Raw genomic sequence first — 19,345 nt, forward strand, 5'->3', positions numbered from 1 at the left:
TTTTTGACACATAAGGATAATGGCATCCTTTCAAAGCATTCCTAAACCTATAGTATAATAAGCTCTTTTCAGATCTTACCCAAATTAATGCTAAGCTGTAACACTTAAATTTAAAAATAAGAGACTTGAGGAGGCTTAATATAAAAACACATATACAAAATGAAATCTTGAAAATGAATTCAGTAGAAATATACAAAAACAAAAAAGAAAGAAAATTAAGAATAGAAAAATCTCTGAATGAATTTTCTTTTAAGAGTTATAACATCAGCTAACTTCCAAAAGAATTTTTATAGAAAAGTATACTTTATGATTTACTTTGATTTCTACTGTGGCTAAAGTAATATAAATAAATGTAGATAGCCTTGACCATAGTGAAACAGGATATGAAGGTGGGTCAGAGATGATCAATGGTGCAGTTTACACGAACCAAAGAGAGAAAACTGCCACTCAAAAATGTACAAATTGCAAAATTTGACTCTGAAAGATGTGGTTAACTAAGTCCTCCTTAATAAGGGTCAGTGAGTATTAGAATGTATTCCTTCTGTCTCACTAGGAAGCTGTTACAGATAAAGGGGTTTATAAGTGAGATTACAGTCCTATTGAAACACAACCAGAGGAAATCAAAGAAATGAAAGGAATGCTAGAAAACTAGACATGAGCAAATATCTACATGTGTAAAACTAAGAAGACAGATTTTGAAAAATGTTGGCTAGAATAATAATTAATGACCTGTGATTAACGCATGGGGCAAATTATTTTTAAAAAATAAATGTGGAATTGCTAAACACAAGACCAAAATTTAAATAAAAGAGTAATTAGATAATAGATTCTGTTCACAAGGAACATCTAGTCAGGAGATGTTTGATGGGCATAATTTTACAAAGTAGAACAGTTTCACAAGAAAAGCAGAGACACATGTCATGAGAATTATGAAGAATTAAGTATTATTAGTGTGAGACAGCAACATTCTCAAACTCAAATGCCTTCTAGTGTCAGCAACAAGTAAAGGTCACATTTGAATGAGGCAGTTAGCACTAAATTTTAGCTGACTGTTGCCATACAATGAAGGGCTCAAATACTTAAAAAAAAAAAAAAAAAGAACCACACATAAAAACTTGTGGTTTATTTTTATTTCCGTTAAATATTCAAAATGTAAAAACTGTGGACTGTGATTCTTGTGGTGGTGGTACTCGGTCATGCTCAACTTTTCGTGGCCATGTGGACTGTGGCCCGCCACATTCCTCTTTCCATGGGATCTCCCAGGCAAGAATACTGGACTGCGTCACCATTTCCTACTCCAGAGGATCTTCCCAACCCAAATACTGAATTAGCATCTCTCATGTCTCCTGCTTGACAGGCGGATTCTTTACCACTGTGGACTATTATTAAGAAATTTTAAAAAACATTGTGTGGGTCAAATAAAACACATCAACAAGCCAGAACTGATCTTCATGGACTAGTTTAGGATACATTCCTTAGAAGACTAAGAAATGTTCTGTGAAGAATACAGTAATCTGGACTTGCCATTGTCTGATATATAGAATTTAGACATTTGATTAAAGAAAAGAAATCCCAGGCGAAGGCAATATCATGAGTTAAGGCAGGAAAATAGGAATGTGATGGAAATAAATGAGAAACTATGCAGAGCTTATTTGGGAGGAGGTATATATTGCATAGGAAATTGGAAAGTTAGGTCCATGAATCAAGGTAAATTGGATGTGATCAAACAGGAGATGGCAAGAGTGAACATCAACATTTTAGGAATCAGGGAACTAAAGTGGATGGGAATGGGACAATTTAATTCAGATGATCATTATATATACTACTACGGGCAAGAACACCTTAAAAGAAATGGAATAGCCCTCATAGTTAACGAAAGAGTCCAACATGCAGTACTTGGGTGCCATCTCAGAAAACACAGAATGATCTCCCTTCGTATCCAAGGTAAACTGTTCAACATCACAGTAATCCAAGTCTATGCCCCTACCACTAATGCTGAAGAAACTGAAGTTGCACAATTCTCTGAAGACCTACAAGACCTTCTAAAACTAACATCCAAAATAGATGTCTTTTTCATCATAGTGGACTGGAATGCAAAAGTAGGAAGTCAAGAGATACAGGGAGTAAGAGCGAAGTTTGGCCTTGGAGGACAAGATGAAGCAGGGAAAAGGCTAACAGAGTTCTGTCAAGACACCACACTGGTCATAGCAAACACCAGCTTCCAACAACAAAAGAGACGACCCTACACATGGACATCACCAATGGTCAATATCAAAATCAGATAGTTTATATTCTTTGCAGCCGAAGACAGAGAACAAAAACAAGACTGGGAGCTGAATGTGTCTCAGATAGATCATGAACTCATTACAAAATCAGACTTAAATTGAAGAAAGTAGGGAAAACCACTAGGCCATTCAGATATGACCTAAATCAAATCCCTTATGATTATACAGTGGAAGTGACAAATAGATTCAAGGAATTAGATCTGATAGAGTTCCTGAAGAACTATGGATAGAGGTTTGTAACATTGTACAGGAGGCAGTGATTAAAATTAGCACCAAGAAAAGGAAATGCAAAAAGGCAGAGTGGTTGTCTGAGGAGGCCTTACAAACAGCTAAGAAAAAAAAGGGAAGTGAAAGGGAAAGGAGAAAAGGAAATATATACCCACCTGAATGCAGAGTTCCAAAGAATAGCAAGGAAAGATAAGAAAGCCTTTCTCAGTGATCAATGAAAAGAAATAGTGGAAAACAGTAGAATGGGAAAGACTAGAGATCTCTTTAAGAAAATTAAGAGATACCAAGGGAACATTTCATGCAAAGATAGGCTTAATAAAGGACAGAAACGGTATGGACCTAACAGAAGCAGAAGATATTAAGAAGACATGGCAGGAATACACAGAAGAATTATTAAAAAAAGATGTCTTAATGATCTGGATAACCACAATGGTGTGACCACTCACCTAGAGCCAGACAGCCTGGAGTGTGAAGTCAAGTGGGCCTTAGAAAGCCTTACTATGGACAAAGCCAGTAGAAGTGATGGAATTCTAGCTGAGCTGTTTCAAATCCTAAAAGATGATGATGTTAAAGTGCTGTACTCAGTATGCCAGAAAATTTGGAAAACTCAACAGTGGTCACTGGTCATTTTCATTCCAATCCCAAAGAAGGGCAATGCCAAAGAATGCTCAAACTACCACACATTTACATTAATTTAACATGCTAGCAAAGTAATGCTCAAAATCCTTCAAGCTAGGCTTTAACAGTATGTGATCTGAGAACTTCCAGATGTACAAGATTGATTTAGAAAAGAGAGAGGAACCAGAGATCAAATTGCCAACATCCACTGGATCACAGAAAAAGCAAGGGAATTAAAAAAAAAAAATCTACTTCTGCTTCATTGATGACACTAAAGCCTTTGACTGTGTGGATCGTAACAAACTAGAAAATTCTGAAAGAGACAAGAATAACAAACCACCTTACCTGCCTTCTCAGAAACTTGTTTGCTGGTCAAGAAGCAACAGTTAGAACCAGACATGTAATAATGGACTGCTTTAAAATTGGGAAAGGAGTACATCAAGAGTCTATACTGTCACCTTGTTTATTTAATTTATACAGAGTACATCATGCAAAAATGCCAGGCTGAATGAAGATTGCCAGGAGAAATATCAATAACTTTACATATGCAGATGATACCATTTTAATGGCAGAAAGCAGAGAAGAATTAAAGATCCTCTTGATCAAGGTGAAAGAGAAGAGTGAAAAAGCTCACTTAAAACTCAATATTCAGAAAACTAAGATCTTGGCATCTGGTCCCATCACGTCATGGCACATAGAGGGGAAACAATGGAAACAGTGACTGACTTTATTTTCTCGGGCTCCAAAATCACTGAGGACAGTGACTGCAGCCATGAAATTAAAAGATGCCTGCACCAGTTTACTTTTAAGAAAAAGGAGAAATATTAAATGTTTCTAATTTCAAATATTCCTCGATATAGTAACTGTTTAAAAAATCCTTTACAAATAAAACACACACACACACATTATTCCCTGCTCATTCTGAATCAACAACTGAAAATCACTGGCATTGGACTAAAATAAAGATTTTTTCAAATAACAGTTGTATTTCAGCCTGGAAAATAATTTTTCTCATGCAGCTCTGGTGACTATGTAGACGACCCACCTCTTTTAGGTACATCTTGCATGATGTGGAGTCTGAAAATCCAAGTTACACCCGAGATTCCATTTTCTGGTGGTGACTCATTGGGATCACAGACATGCAGGACCTGTCTGAAAGAGACACAGCATCAAGTAGGGCTCCACCAGTGAGTCACCCTTTTCATACAGTGAAACCTTAAAGGGAAGGGTAGGGAGGATGTATTGACGGTTAGGAAAACACAGATTACTGGTGGAAAATGACATCCTCTATTAATAAGATCTAAGGTAAGATCTAAGGTACGACTCATATAATTGTTCTAATTTTTAAGATTGATGGGGAGCATGAAGCATTTCTTTAAATTGGTGACAGTTCCAATAAATGCCTATATAGGACTGCAGATGGTTTCAGAATGTGAGTTTATAAAGAAGGTGGAGATCCCAGCTCCCTTTATCATGTCTATATATATGTCTTAGTGTGTGTTTCAGAGCTCTGGGAACTGTCTTGACAGAGAACCTGAGCCGGACAAAGCAGCCTTGATCTGAGTGAGCTAACTGGCACCATGAAAACATCAGGTGTCTTTCTGCTCCTCTTCCTGGCTCTTTTCTGCTTTTTCTCAGGTGAGTTTTTTTTTCTTAAAGTTAAAATCCAATATTTACATTGAACTGGAAACGACAAGTGTATTTGTCCACCATATTTCAAAATCCTAATAATTTTAATACAAAAGATCAATTCTGAGAGATTATCATAATGACTGCAATAATGAAAATGGGTGATGGTAATAATGAAATAACTTTCATCTGTTGAGCATACACTATATTCTAGGCAGGTACTCAGGGCTTTTATGCATTATCTGCAACACACATAACAAGGTATTCATAGACACATTCCGTATATAAGAAAACTGTAGCACAAAACAGTTAAGAAAATTTTAAGGACTTGTAACTGAGTTTGAGCAAGCTCCCGGAGTCGGTGATGGACAGGGAAGCCTGTCATACCGTGGTTCACGGCATCCCAGAGTCAGACACGACTGAGTGACTGAATTGAACTAGTCAGCAGAATCTGGAATTTGAATCTAGGTCTCCTAGACATCACAGGTGTGTGTTCCAAAGGAATAGTATGGAGAATTGATAACTATTTTAAATATTAGCTTGGCTTTCCAAGACGAAGCTAAGCTTTTCAGTCCTCATTATTCTTATAATTAGGACTCAAATAATTGAAACTGAAACAAGCAGAAAACAGAAAACTCAGAGAACCATCAGAAAAAAATCACTGAACCTTAGGATGCATAAACATATGTTATTGGTGAACTAAACAACTCTTGAAGTAGGGGAGTATCTTTGGCCACATTAATGAGCAGCAGTCATATACTCTATCAATTCTGATTATTCAAAGGACAACTGTACTTCAATCTGATGCCTTTCATCATATCATCATCCATGTGAATGAACAAGGCCACTGTATCTATTTTTTTTTCTTTCTTTATTATTCTACTCTGTGCCTTTGTAGTGGACAAAATACACACTAGAGTCTTTGGACCCAAAACCTAGGTTCGTTACATCCACCAACAGCCTGTGTCAACTAAAGAAATAGGTCAATTCACTGAGAGAGTCTTTCATTCTTAGAATGCTGGACTTGAGACTGAGTCCTAGGAATCTGCAGATCTGGTGTATCATTTTCTATGATAAAAGTAGTTGAATTTGCCTGCTATCAGAGATTGTAGATGCCCAAACGTGTAAAAACAACAGTTTTTCAATGAAATTGAGCAGATGAAGAAGTTGTTGTTCACAGGGAACTGATCATATTTTCATAAGCAAATATATTCAGAATTATAAAAAAATGAAAAAAGGGTTTCTGTAATATTATGAAGTAATTGTGACTAGTAAAGCCAAGTAACTCAAGTAAGTGGATCAGTTAACTGCTGAGATGGTGTACAAACAGATTTGACTATATTAAAATCTACTTGCAAAAACTGTCTAAATAATTAATAACTTCTTATTGCTTTGTTTTTTTACAAAGGCTAATTGGATCTGGTTGACTAATACAAACAAATACTAATACTAGAACAAGGTTCCTGATAGACATGAGGACATTTGGGAAGGCACAGTGCCCAGGAGCTTTAATGTTGAGACCAAGAGGAATAAATTTCAGTCCTGGCATTTCCATTTTATAGCTGTGTGACCTTTCTGAGTCTCATTTTCCTCATCTGCAAAATATGGATATAAAAGGACTAGCCCTGGGGAGTTAAATGAGAAAATGCATATAAAACATTTAACATAGTAGAACATAGTAAGTGCTTGAAAAATGTCTATTAATATTGCCATCACTAAATTTTAAAAATACAAGTACTAGTTTGGCTCAGTCATTGTTTATATTAACCTAGCTTCCACTTTGACATTTCCTACATGTAAGATGGTGATTTGTACAGTGGGAAAATGGCTGAAAATTTTAACAGTGAGTCTTCCCTGGTCAAAACAATTATTTGTGAGTAGTTAACAAAAACTATTGACTTCCAGACCCTATTTGGTCTCATATAATGGAATTTTTCAAGTGGTTGTCCTGAGAGTCTATATATTTAATAATCAGTCATATCATTTCAGCATGGTTGGTAATCACTACAGTAGTTCATCACTAACTTTCTTTCAAATTTAAAAGCTTTACTCTCTCCTTATCTCTGTTAACAGAGAATATACTTTGAAGTATTTCCAGTTGTCTTCCCATAAATACTGGCCACACTTCCTGTCTCTGAGGTGGCTGTGGACTTACATGTAAGGGGGTACTGCTAGTATTAGGAGTTCTACAGAAAAGGCCAGAGATCAAAATTCAGCAGCTCATATCAGGACTGAACTTAAGACTTTTATTATTACAGTATTTTTAAAACACTGTGCTAATTAGTCACAACCTAAAATTACATATTAAATTGTAAAGACGGAAGGAAAGAGAGAGAAGCAAGATTGCATTTTTGAAATACAATCTTTCAGGAATATAGAGAGATGTAGCAGGAAAAATGAGTCATAGAAAATGAGTTTGTTCTTGCCAGTCTAAATTTGAGCCGAGTCTTTACAGCTGAACACAGAAGGCAGAAGAACAATTTCAGGCTCAAAGAACAGACAACAAATCCAATCCCTACCTTCAACTTCCCGAGACAAATGCTTTGGGGGGAGGGACCAGAAGCATTAGGAAACTTGGGAATGGCAGAGTTAGAGTCAACTTTCCAACCCAACTTCTCCCAAGCGAGGCCAGAGATGATAAATCATTTCCACAGTGAATGAGTGACAGGGCCAGGACAGCAAGATGAATCTCCAGATCCTTAAACTGTTTTTCTCACTCCACCCCACCCTCCCAGAAATATTACACCATCATGGTCCATCTCCACACATCACTTTCCAAGTTTCTACTGCTCCCTAAGAAGAGAGCAGGTATAAAAATGTAAAGTAACCAAGCCATGACTCGTTGAGATGACCAAGAACCAAGTACAAGTACCATTTTAGGCTTTGGGATTACCTAATATTGCAAATCCCATCCCCGCAAAAATTACAGTGTTTGGATTTCATGCGTTTTTTTCTTTTTTTTCAGGTGTCTTCAGTCAAGGAGCTCAGGTCAGTGTACATAATTTTATTTATTCTTCCAACCTCGGTGGCTCTTAGCTGGTACTCCCTGACCAACGAGGTCTGTCTATGGGTAAACGAGCAAAGAAATGGACAAGTAGGACAGATGCAGAAAACAGCAGAAGTTCTTAGTTTTCTCACTATAATCTCGTTATGAGAATACTGGTTTCAGTTTAAAAGGGCCTAGACACCCACTCTCAGATTTTGTTAAAATTAAATGAATACAAATAAAAAGAGAATGAATTTGTGGTAACATTCATGCTCTTTCACTGATTTCATTGTGTAATCTTGGGCAAGTTACTCAGCTTTTCTGAGCTACAATTTCCGCACCTATTGAAAAGGGATATTATCATTTACCTCACAGAATCAGATTTAAATTACATAAACTATGTGGGATCATTTGGTAAACTATGTGTAGTTACATAAACTATGAAAGGATTAGTTATTGATTAATAACGATCTTTTGAAAGAGTTAGAACAGAGATTATTATTTTCTTTTAGAAGTAAGGCAACCAAGAGCAGACAATTTGTTTAGTGTTCTGTATTGAGTAGACACAGACTGGTTCAATCAAATTTAAATACAATTTGGGTAAAAAAGTGGAAAAGGCACAAATTATCTTTATTGTTTGGACTGGCATGTTCCAAATTAATCCACCAACTTTTTACCAGTTTTTTTGTCCTAGCTATCAAATAGACAACACAAACAAGAGGTATTTGCCCTGCCAATCACACCCATATGTCCATACTGAACAGTAATACTTGACCTTGGCATTGGTTGTTGTTTGCCTTGCTGTGCCCAAGAACCCTTGGCATCAAAAGTTTCCAGACAGTACTGCCAGCTAATCGGGAGTTGGCAGAGAAGCTGAAAAATATTTTCCAACCTTAATATATCTACTACATTGCATAAGACATTTTCCTCCCAAATTTTAGTATCTCAGAAACTGGGATGTGTCTTAAAATGAATGACACCTTATAACTAACTGCCTGTGTGTGTGTTTCTGTGTGTGTGCATATGTGTGTTTATACTGATATACATAATTGTACATCTTAAAATTGATTTCTTCTTATATTTAAAGTTATGTCAGTACAGTCTATGTTATATATCAAAAGAAGCAAACAGAATAAGACATAAGATCCAGCCAATATATTTTATACCTTATTAGGTAGTATATGATTAAGACCATTACACATAGGTTTTTACAATATAGACTTTAATCCTGGTTTTCTCATTAACACAAAAGTTACTTCCCTTCTTTGGGCTCTTACTTCCCAGATCTTTAATGTTTCACAGATTTTTAGTGGTTTCTAAAGTTCATTTAAAATATTCTACTGATTCTATTCCTCTAGATGAGTCTACGTCTTATATTCTGCTTGCTTTAGGATCCCTGCAGATGCTCACTCAACATGTAGATCCTCAGAGACCAGGCCAGACTTACTGAATAATAATCTCAGATAAGAGGCTTTGGATCTATATTCTAGGAATCTAGCACTGGAATGCACTGATTTTGGAGTGCTCCAGTATGTTGGAGACAATACAGATGAGTCCCAGTTTGAATATTTACTGCCTGTGTAATTTGAAGGATGTCTCTTTCCCTTCTCATTGCCTTTGTTTCCACATCTCTAAAATGAAGACTTGGATTCAATGATCGCTAAAGCCCTTCTGGCCTGAGATATCTGAATCAGTGTGACCTAAACATGCCTTGCCAAGACTGCTGTCTCTCTTCCATTCAAATATAAATGGCAAAGAAGTTGTCACCTTTTGGATGGTATCAAGGCTACACTTTCTCTTCTGCAAGTCTGGAAAGAGGGTGACAGTCCCAAAGCCAGGCAGAAGAAGTTGAAGCTAACCTTAGGAGGTTGCCTGCCTAATTTTGATCCAGCCAAGACAAAGGAAGAACAATTTTTTTCCAACACCCAAGTCATTCTTTTCATGCGAAGAAGTCTTTTCATTATGAAGCATCTGATGGGAGATTATAGCTAGCAGTCTTAATTATAGATCTGTAAAAGGTTCTCATTCTTTCAAAAATATTATTTGAGCTAAACAAAAAGTATGTTCTAAGACTTGAAATTCATGGTCCTGTAAAAATTTCCCCGTAAATGTAAATGACTAATATGCTACCAAATCTTTAATCTGCCAAGTAAGAACATTAAAAAACATAAATAGTAAAATAAAAATAACTTAAGGATAAAGCTATTATTTACCATCACCACCCTTCATTTCAGAAATTGTAGTATAATATTAATAACAAATGCTTGAAAGTCATAATCTCAGAATACAGATAGTCCATTTAACCTGGATAAATTATTATTAGAATCACTTCCTACACTATCTTTATTTTTCTTATTTTCTCTATCAGGCTGTGTATTTGGAACCATATACTTAAAGACATGTTTAAATGAATATTTATGACTGGGATTAACAAATCCCTCAAAAACAATAATAGGCAAATGTTTTCTTTTATAATAGTCTTAGGAATATCTAAATTTAGTTTTGTTGTACTTCAAGATAAACACATGGCAAATTTTAATACAGTTAGTAAAACAGTGCTCTTCACTAGAAAATGGTGTTGTTCATGCTTCCTAATAACCTTGAATTCACTTATAACTATTATACTGACAGAATACTTAAACATTAATACAATTTGGAGATGTTAGTCAGCCTCAACAACTTAGCTACAGAGGAAAACCAAGCCCTCAGAAAGAGGACCTCACTGAGTCAAGTTTACCAACAGCAGTAAAGCTGCGCAGTCATCATCTCAGGATATTCCCATAGCTCCATGCTACCTCTAACCAGCAACAGAAAGCAGTTATGCAGTTCATGGGAAAGTGCTTCGAGCAGTGTAATTATCTAACAAATACAGAATAGTGTTCACTAGCCTCATGTCCTAAAGAATGGAAACAGTACTTTCAAGTAAGACGACTTATCTCTGTGTGTTAAGGGATTTGGAAACTTGAAGGAAATGGAGGCAAAGAGAGCAAAATTCAGTATACAAGCTTCAGGTCAGAAATGCTGAGGATGGGTATAGGTAGTAAATCTGAAACTGGTGAAGAGGTATCTTAAGATAAAGAAATACATGAAAGGAACACTTGTTCCCTTCCTATCCCTGAGGGATAGAAATGATGATGTTTTAATCTGAGGGTAGGTTGAGGGATTTGAAGAATGGTGCTCTGATGGAGTGGAGAAGGCAATGGCACCCTACTCCAGTACTCCTGCCTGGAAGGCTGCAGTCCATGGGGTTGCTGAGAGTCGGACACAACTGAGCGACTTCACTTTCACTTTTCACTTTCATGCATTGGAGAAGGAAATGGCAACCCACTCCAGTGTCCTTGCCTGGAGAATCCCAGAGATGGGGGAGCCTGGCGGGCTGCCATCTATGGGGTCACAAAGAGTCGGACACAACTGAAGTGACTTAGCAGAAGCAGCTGTGATGGAGAGTGGAAAAATTAGAATGCAAAACTAATTTAGACGGAAAAATACAGAGTTCTATTTTGGACATAAATGAATATTAAGTATGACTCAAACTGTTGACTAAAGGTATCTTGTGTATTTTTGACAAGTGGAAACTAGACACTGAAATTTTGAAGACAAGAAAAAAAGTCTAGGACTCATTAGTATCATCTGGGGAAATAACATGTTCTCAGAGAAAATCAAGTATATAAAGTTTTCTTGAAAATGCATATAATTAATATTCAGAAGGAAGCTAGAAAAGATAATAAAAAAGAGAAGAAATAGCTGGAAAACTGGGGGTACTGACATATATGAATCAGAAAGGAGTTTTGAAAAGGTGGGGGTAGTCAAGAATAGCACATATCATAAAGAAATCATGAGCATTTTATAAATATCCAATGGATCCTGAAAGATGTCATTTGTAGAGCAGCTTTGGTTGTATGCAAGCACTATTAAAACAGGGGAAGTAGAAGTCAAGTTAGAGAGGGGTTAGGAAAACTGGTATTAAAGAGGGCTGGGAAAGAAAGGGGCTAATTTACCCACAAAGGTAGTATTTTTCAGTAAAGAGAAGAAATGAAGTCTTACATCCTAGGGGAGTGTGTGTGTCTGCAAATTTTCACTGGATTTTTTTTAGAATTAAAATATTGAAACTCAACATTCCAAAAACTAAGATCATGGCATCCAGTTCCATCAACTTCATGGCAAATAGAGGGGAAAAAGGGGGAAGCAGTGACAGATTTTATTTTCTTGGGCTCCAAAATCACTGTAGATGGTGACTACAGCCATGGAGTTAAAAGATGCCTGCTCCTTGGAAAGAAAGCTATGACAAACCGAGACAGCATGTTAAAAAGCAGAGGCATCACATTGCTGACAAAGGTCTGTATAGTCAAAACTATGGTTTTTCCAATAGTCATGTATGGATGTGAGAGTTAGACCATAAAGAAGGCAGAGCGCTGAAAAACTGACACTTTCAAATTATGGTGCTGGAGAAGGCTCTTCAGAGTCTTTTGGACTGCAAGGAGATCACAACAGTCAATCTGAAAGGAAATAAACCCTGAATACTCATTGGAAGAACTGTTGCTGAAGCTCCAATACTGATGCAAAGAACTGACTCACCCGAAAAGATCCTGAAGCTGGGAAAGATTGAAGGCAAAAGGAAAATGGGAAAGCAGAGGATGAGATGGTTACATAGCATCATTGACTCAATGGAGATGAATTCTAGCCAACTCCAGGAGATAGTGGAAGACAGGGGAGCCTGGCATGCTACAGTCCATGGGGTTGCAGAGTCAGACATGACAGTGAGTGAACAATAACAGCAACCAGCCTGGCTCTCTGCCTCAGAGCAGGGATTTCTGGCTGGCTCTGTATGGGCATTCTGCAAAGGCCACATTCTGAGCCGTTGGCCCCCTGATGTGAACAGCTGGCTCACTGGAAAAGACCCTGATCCTGGGAAAGATTGAAGGCAGGAGGAGAAGGGGACAACAGAGGACGAGATGGTTGGATGGCATCACTGACTCAATGGACATGAATTTGAGCAAGCTCCAGGAGATGGTGAAGGATAGGGAAGCCTGGTGTGTTGCAGTCCATGGGGTCGCAAAGAGTCAGACACAACTGAGTGACTGAAAAAAAACAAATCTCTGGAATTCTCTGAGGGTGGTTCTTTTCTGTCCCTAGTCACCACGCTACAATTTTTACAAGTGAGTGAAGAGTATCCTTTAGACATGGAGGAGGAAGCATTTGAACAATAGTTGTTATTTCTCCCACCAAACTGAAGAACTAAGGACCCAGCTTTACTACGCTATTCCACCATAAGAAGTCACAGCTACATTTTGGATTATCAAAGCTGGAGCATCCTTCGGGGTTTTCTAGTCTCATGACACTTAGCATTCTTTATGAGTTACAAAGCCTTTCGGAATGTGATGAGAAATACAGTTAGTGCAGGCCTACAATGAGAGGCTTATTTTCTACACTACTCCTTCAGGACAATTTCACACTGACTTTCTACAACTCTTAAGGTGACTACATTTGATTGTTATAAAAACCCTGGGAATGAGGCATGACAACTGTATTTTGGGGTTTTGTTTTTAAATTTTTGGTTAAAAAAATTGAGGCACAGATGTTGAGTACTTTGTCCAAGATAACACAACTGCCCAATGGCAAGTGGCAGAAAAAGCTCTATAACATGATTCCTGAGCTTACTTCAGGGATCATGGGAAGCCACTGCAATTTACGTGTAGATTCGTGTACCTATGTTAATTTAAGGAGGCTTGGTAATATACCAGTTAGTTGATTTGGTTTTATTCACTGAAATCCTTTGCTTTTCCTACTCCTATTCCCAGGGGTGATGGAAGGGTCAGGTGGGTTTAGGGAGGGAGGGAGAGATCTAGAAATTCTCAAAGCAAAGAACCTCTCCAAGTGCCACTTCCATGTTGCTTTCTGAAGGACAAAAGAGGCTGCAACACAAGATCAGAGGGCTGGATGCCAAGAAAAGGTGGCTTAAGGAGGCGTCTCTTTCAAGTAAGAGACTTTCTTTTCTTTACCTGATCTGAGAGGCCACGTTCGGCATCTTCCCCATATGCTGCTTTGTTGTAAACATCTTTGCCACAGGTGTTTCAGTCCTTGTGTAACTAATTAGCTGTAAGGCAATTTTGCCACAAAAGATAAACCGGTTGATGGCTTGGGTTATTTCAGCTTTCAGTGGTTGACAGTTAGGTTTCATTTCTCCATTGATACAGTATTCCCATTTTTATATTATATAAATCTTGGCCCATATAATGGCCTGGATAGTGAGGAGCACCCTGGCAGTTTTAAAATAATGGCTAATAAAAACTTCACATATGGGCTTGGCAGAAAATATGGTGGTAATACTTATTTGGCACTACACCGGGAACAAACAACAGTGTAAAAGCTTTACAAAGTAAAACAAATAGTTACAAATATGTATCCTAGTATTTAGAAAACAATACCACTCTTAATGAAGGCAGAAATTTTAGTAAAAAAGTGTGATGCCAAATGAGGAAACAAATTAGCAGAAAAAGGTGTAATACTATGAACTAAAGATGTTGAAGGCAGGTGCTTAGGAACAACCCATAAAATTAAATTAGGTATTTGTGCAATATGGCCATGAATCCACACACATTTTAAGTGCATTCAAATATGCTATATTTTGCAATAAAGTCTTTTTAATTTTGCTATGAAAAATAAATTTCATTATATTGTCATTAATGTCTCTCTTTTATTTTTAGTAATTTTATCTTTTATGGAAAAATTGCTTTATGGTCGATTAGCTATCCATGAAAGTGTCTGTGGCAAAGATGTTTACAGCAAAGAAGTTGACAATGAAAATATTTAGAACCTGTAGGGAGACACATATCTCTGACTGAGATGCCCTTTTTCTCAGTTTCCACATTGCCTGTATTTGTCCCATTGTGGCCTTTATGACACACAGTGCTGTAATTATCTGCCCTTCTCTGATTCCCTAATGCAGATAAGATGGTGAGCTTATTGATATATTTATAACTGCTTCCTTCTTATATCACCAGCACCAAGCACTGTGTTCTCTAAATACTAGTTACCCATTAGATCTATGTGAAATAAAAGAAAACATGATGATTCTGTGGTTTAAAGAATTTTCTTGACTCACACACACAACTGCAAATGTGTACTTTAGTGACATAAATACAAATGCATTGTTTTGTTTGTTTTTTAATATTCTATGGTTTCCCTGGTGGCTCAGACAGTAAAGAATCAGCCTGCAATGTGGCAGGTTCGATCCCTGGGTCAGGAAGTTCCCCTGGAGAAGGAAATGGCAACCCACTCCAGTATTCTTGCTTGGAAAACCCCATGGACAGAAAAGCCTAGTGGGCTACAGTTCATGTAGTCACAGAGTCAGACATGACTGAATGAGTAACACACACACACTCTGTGGTTTATAATATCCTAAAGATTTTCCAGCTTTTATTTTCTATTTGGAGACCTAAAGAAAAGATTACTCTCCTGAAAGTGGTATGAGAAGATGGAGTTATCTGTAAGAGCAGAGGAGAAAGTGGGCCTATATGTAGGATGATAAGCAGCCTGGGTATCTTCTATCTGACCCAGCCCTAAGAAAATCACTGGTTAGTATCACACTACCCAATCTTAATAGTACAAGATGCCAAATTTCAACAAAAAGTTATATTCGAGAGTTTTGGATACGTTAAACCTGATATATGTGATAATATTTTTAAAACTCAGTTGTATGGCATTTTTGCTGGGCATCTCCTTGTGCAAAGTTTCAGGGGGCTTTGTCAGTATATAATGGTTTGCTAATACTTTAAACAAATGATTCATCTTACCTGTGCCCATACAGTCCCCTAATAAGTTACTTTATAATAAAGTCTACATGGCCTGACTATAAGCAAGGTCAAGGTATATCATGACAGTTGGTCTTTATTTCTCTCAATGAAGATTTGTTGGAAATCAACAATTGTATATTGCCAGAAATTCTGGGTCAGCCATGAAAAGTATGTTCAAGCACTGGTCTCAGTGCTTCTGGTTGTATGGCACTGGTAAGCCACTTAATTTCCTAAGGACTGATATTCACGTCTGTAAATGGGCTAATATGTTTTATATTGTTCAATGTGAATCTCAGCTTTACTGTGAGACAATGGAGTTGATCCATGTGAGAAGAGCTTGGAGATTATGAAGCAACTGATAAACATAAGAGTATTATTTTAATAAAACTATGATGGGGTAAAGTATGGTCCTTCTATTCATGTTTAAATGTCACTTCATTCCACATAGCTGCCATCTGAAGGAGTTCAGTTTTACCTACTGCACATTGCCTGTTCTCTGAAATAAAATGGCTCATGTGTTATCTGCACACCAAATACTGACTCAGTTGAAAGTGAATTGAAAAGAATCTTAAAACTCCAGACTAATTCCAAGATATCACTGTAACTAAGGAGATACATTAGTAGCATAATCATTCCTTCTATAGAGCCCATGATGATAATTATTAATTGGTCACAGTGTGTTTTCTCACCAAGGCTAGATGCGACCTCAGAATCCTTCAAAACAGAACAGTTCAGGGCAGTCATTACTCAGTTATTGTAGTAGGCACAAAAGTTCAAATTCTACAGATTCTGGGGCAGAGTAAGTTAATGTAAAGATATTAGAATTTTGTTTTCAAGAGATAATAAACTGATATAGCAGCCACGGGAAAACTGACCAGTTATCAAATAACACCTGGGAGCGTCTTGCAGTGACCATCCATAACTTTAAAGCAATTCAGGAGGAGTGCTTTTGGAGTTACACTAATAAAAATTTTCTTGTTTTTTTGTCTGCAGCATACAGCATGTGGGATCTTAGTTCCCAGACCAGGAATCGAACCTGTGTCTGCTGGAGGGGAAATGTGGAGCCCTAACCACTGGACAACCAGGGAATCCCAATACAGTTGTTTCCCCGCCCCTCTCCCCATTTAAAGACCCAAAACTACTCTCAATTGGTGCAAATTAGCATTGGAGGATAAAATCATACCCATAGCATTTGTCTCACTCATCCTGTAAGAAATAAGCATCTGCCTTATATTATTAACATACCCCTGAATACAGTGACTATAGACATATGTTCTTTAAAGAAAAAATCTTAATTATGTTTAATATATTCTAGTTAGAAAAAGAAAGTTATTTTTACTTAGAAAACTTTACACCACAACTATATACAATAATATGTATAATTTTAAGTTTACTGTCCACAACTTCTGTTCTGAGGAACAGTCCCTTAGACAGAATGCACTAATATCAATGTCACTGCGTTTACTTTGCTAGGTTGACTGTGATGAGTTCAAGGACCCCAAGGTCTACTGTACTCGGGAATCTAATCCCCACTGTGGTTCTGATGGCCAGACATATGGCAATAAATGTGCCTTCTGTAAGGCAGTGTTGTAAGTATCATATTCATCAAACCTACCTTGCAAACACAAACTTCCAGAATAAGATTCTGACACTTTCCTTGAGATATTCTAGAAAATTCTACTCATACCAATCCATAGGAACTGAAGTAATAAGCTTCAGGCAGATGAGCTGAAAACAAATGAAACAAAAACAACCCCTCCCCCGCCACCGCCAAAGTTATCTGAAGGTTTCTAAATTATCTAAAAACATAATCTCAGGTATTTCAATTTGTTAGTATTTTTGATTCAGGTAATTTTTAAAAAAAAATTTTTTATGTCTTAAGCATTTTGATACATTTTGTTATTTTTTCATTTATTTCTAATTAAAATTTCAATCATTTTCATACAATTATGTTTGTTATTATAATTTTGGAAAAGATGAAAGAAAGTTTTAGAAGTGTAGTCAAGTTAAAAAATTCCTCAAAATCAGAAACATGAAAAACTTAGGAGAAAATTTATCAATAAAAATATTATCCAAATTATTTTCTGATATTTATTTTATAAAAAATAATACATTTTGAAGGCAATAAGTTCCATTCATTCTGATGAAAATAGCCTTTCAATAAACAACAGAGAGGATTATCCTTTATTATCCAGACTATACAAATTGTACCAATTATATTAGGAAGATTCTAGCAAAGAAAAATATTTATTGAGTTTACATGTTTATAAGAAACAGACCAAGTGCTATAGATTTTAGTCTACATTATTGTAGTTGACTGTTAGATTCCTGATGAAATGTAATTTATATTTAATAAATATTTACTCCATCAACTAATCAGTCTTTTGGTCTGACTGCTCTAAAGGCCAGGGGATTTAAGCCAGATAAAAATGATCACACTTCCTAGTGTCTTCTACCACTGTCATCATCTTCTTGTATTAGAGTTTCTTCTATGAATACCTTAACTTTCCTTCATTAACCCATAAAATTCCTAGGCACAGGGAATATATAAATCCCTATCAATAACAAGGCTAAGCATGTAGAATGATATTAATATTAAATCTATAAATAATACACATGTGCCTATATTTCTATATATCTGACAAATCAATACGAAAATTTTCCCAGGAAAAGGGCAGTAGGGTAAGATGAGATTTGATTTAATGGGCCCATATTTCTGAGAGGGCCTGAAAACATGTCTGCTAAAAAATGCCAAAGGCCTGAATATTTGGTTCAACTTCTTACATCTTCTATCAGGTTAGATCTATGACGGTATAGTCTCTCTGCAATTTTATCTCCATTCACTTTCACATCTGTATACATATTTACCTTTTGGTTAAAACCAAAAGGTCTAAACCTTAGTAAAACTCTGAAGTTTAAGAATCATACTTTCTGCAATTAGGCCAGATGTTACCTCCAAGTGTATTTAACTAACACCTAATCATAGACATGGATACCTGTGAATCAATTGTTTCTATGACAGTTAAACCTTTTTCCAACCTATGTGATGGATAGTAATGCAATTGCACTGAGCATATATTTGTCTTCCTTTTTTGTAGGAAAAGTGGTGGGAAAATCAACCTAAAGCACCGTGGAAAATGCTGAATCAGAACCCGAACGCTGAAAATGCTGACTCAGAGAGCTGACTTGCCAGCTCTCTCGTATTTCTTTACTTGCCTCTGCTTTTACTTTACTTTTCTCTAGCGAATCCCTTCAATTTATAAAGACACACCTTCTACTCTACCTTGAGCTTAGGGTATTCCGTATATATTTCCCTTGATTCGCTTGACAATAAAGTAAATTCTGTAAAATCAGTTTTTTTTTTCTTTTTATAATTTGTCATCAAAAAAACAAAACAAAACCTACAGATACAATATAGGATACTGACCTGGCATAAACTTGGATAAAAAGACCTGTTTTTCTGATGGAAATCAACCATGCAGTGGTCACCATGGGAACCTAGGAAAACCCCCTCCCTCCTCTTTTTTTTTTCCACTTTATTTTTTAATTGAAGGATAATTGCTTTACAGAATTTTGTTGTTTTCTGTCAAACACCAACAAGAATCAGCCATAGGTACATTCATGTCCTTCTTTCTCTTTATTCTTGGAATTTCGGTATAAATAATGAAGGAACTTTTACTGAGATGATCATATGTCTATAATTATTTTACAGTATCTATGATTTAAGTCTTAGATCACAAATTACAGTTTCTTCCTAATTTCAGGAAAAATATTTTATATAAAAATAAAACATTTATCCTCTCTGG

The 19,345-nt window shown here is 36.5% G+C and overlaps 1 protein-coding gene across 1 annotated transcript; it reads left to right on the forward strand.

The window, feature by feature from the left end:
* Positions 1-4,711: 4,711 nt before the first annotated feature.
* On the forward strand, positions 4,712-18,683 carry LOC128051693 (serine protease inhibitor Kazal-type 6-like). The gene is made up of 5 exons (XM_052644334.1): positions 4,712-4,769; positions 7,726-7,748; positions 13,648-13,722; positions 17,013-17,128; positions 18,638-18,683. The coding sequence occupies exons 1-5, from the start codon at positions 4,712-4,714 to the stop codon at positions 18,681-18,683; spliced, it is 318 nt and encodes a 105-aa protein (XP_052500294.1).
* Positions 18,684-19,345: the final 662 nt, after the last annotated feature.

Source organism: Budorcas taxicolor, chromosome 7, assembly GCF_023091745.1.
Source record: "Budorcas taxicolor isolate Tak-1 chromosome 7, Takin1.1, whole genome shotgun sequence".
NCBI classification, from domain to species: domain Eukaryota; kingdom Metazoa; phylum Chordata; class Mammalia; order Artiodactyla; family Bovidae; genus Budorcas; species Budorcas taxicolor.

Coding starts and splice junctions, on each gene's coding strand:
- LOC128051693 (XM_052644334.1), top strand. CDS start 4,712: ATGAAAACATCAGGTGTCTTTCTGCTCCTCTTCCTGGCTCTTTTCTGC. Junction 4,770..7,725: donor TCTTTTCTGCTTTTTCTCAG/GTGAGTTTTTTT, acceptor CTTTTTTTTCAG/GTGTCTTCAGTCAAGGAGCT. Junction 13,723..17,012: donor TAAGGAGGCGTCTCTTTCAA/GTAAGAGACTTT, acceptor TTACTTTGCTAG/GTTGACTGTGATGAGTTCAA.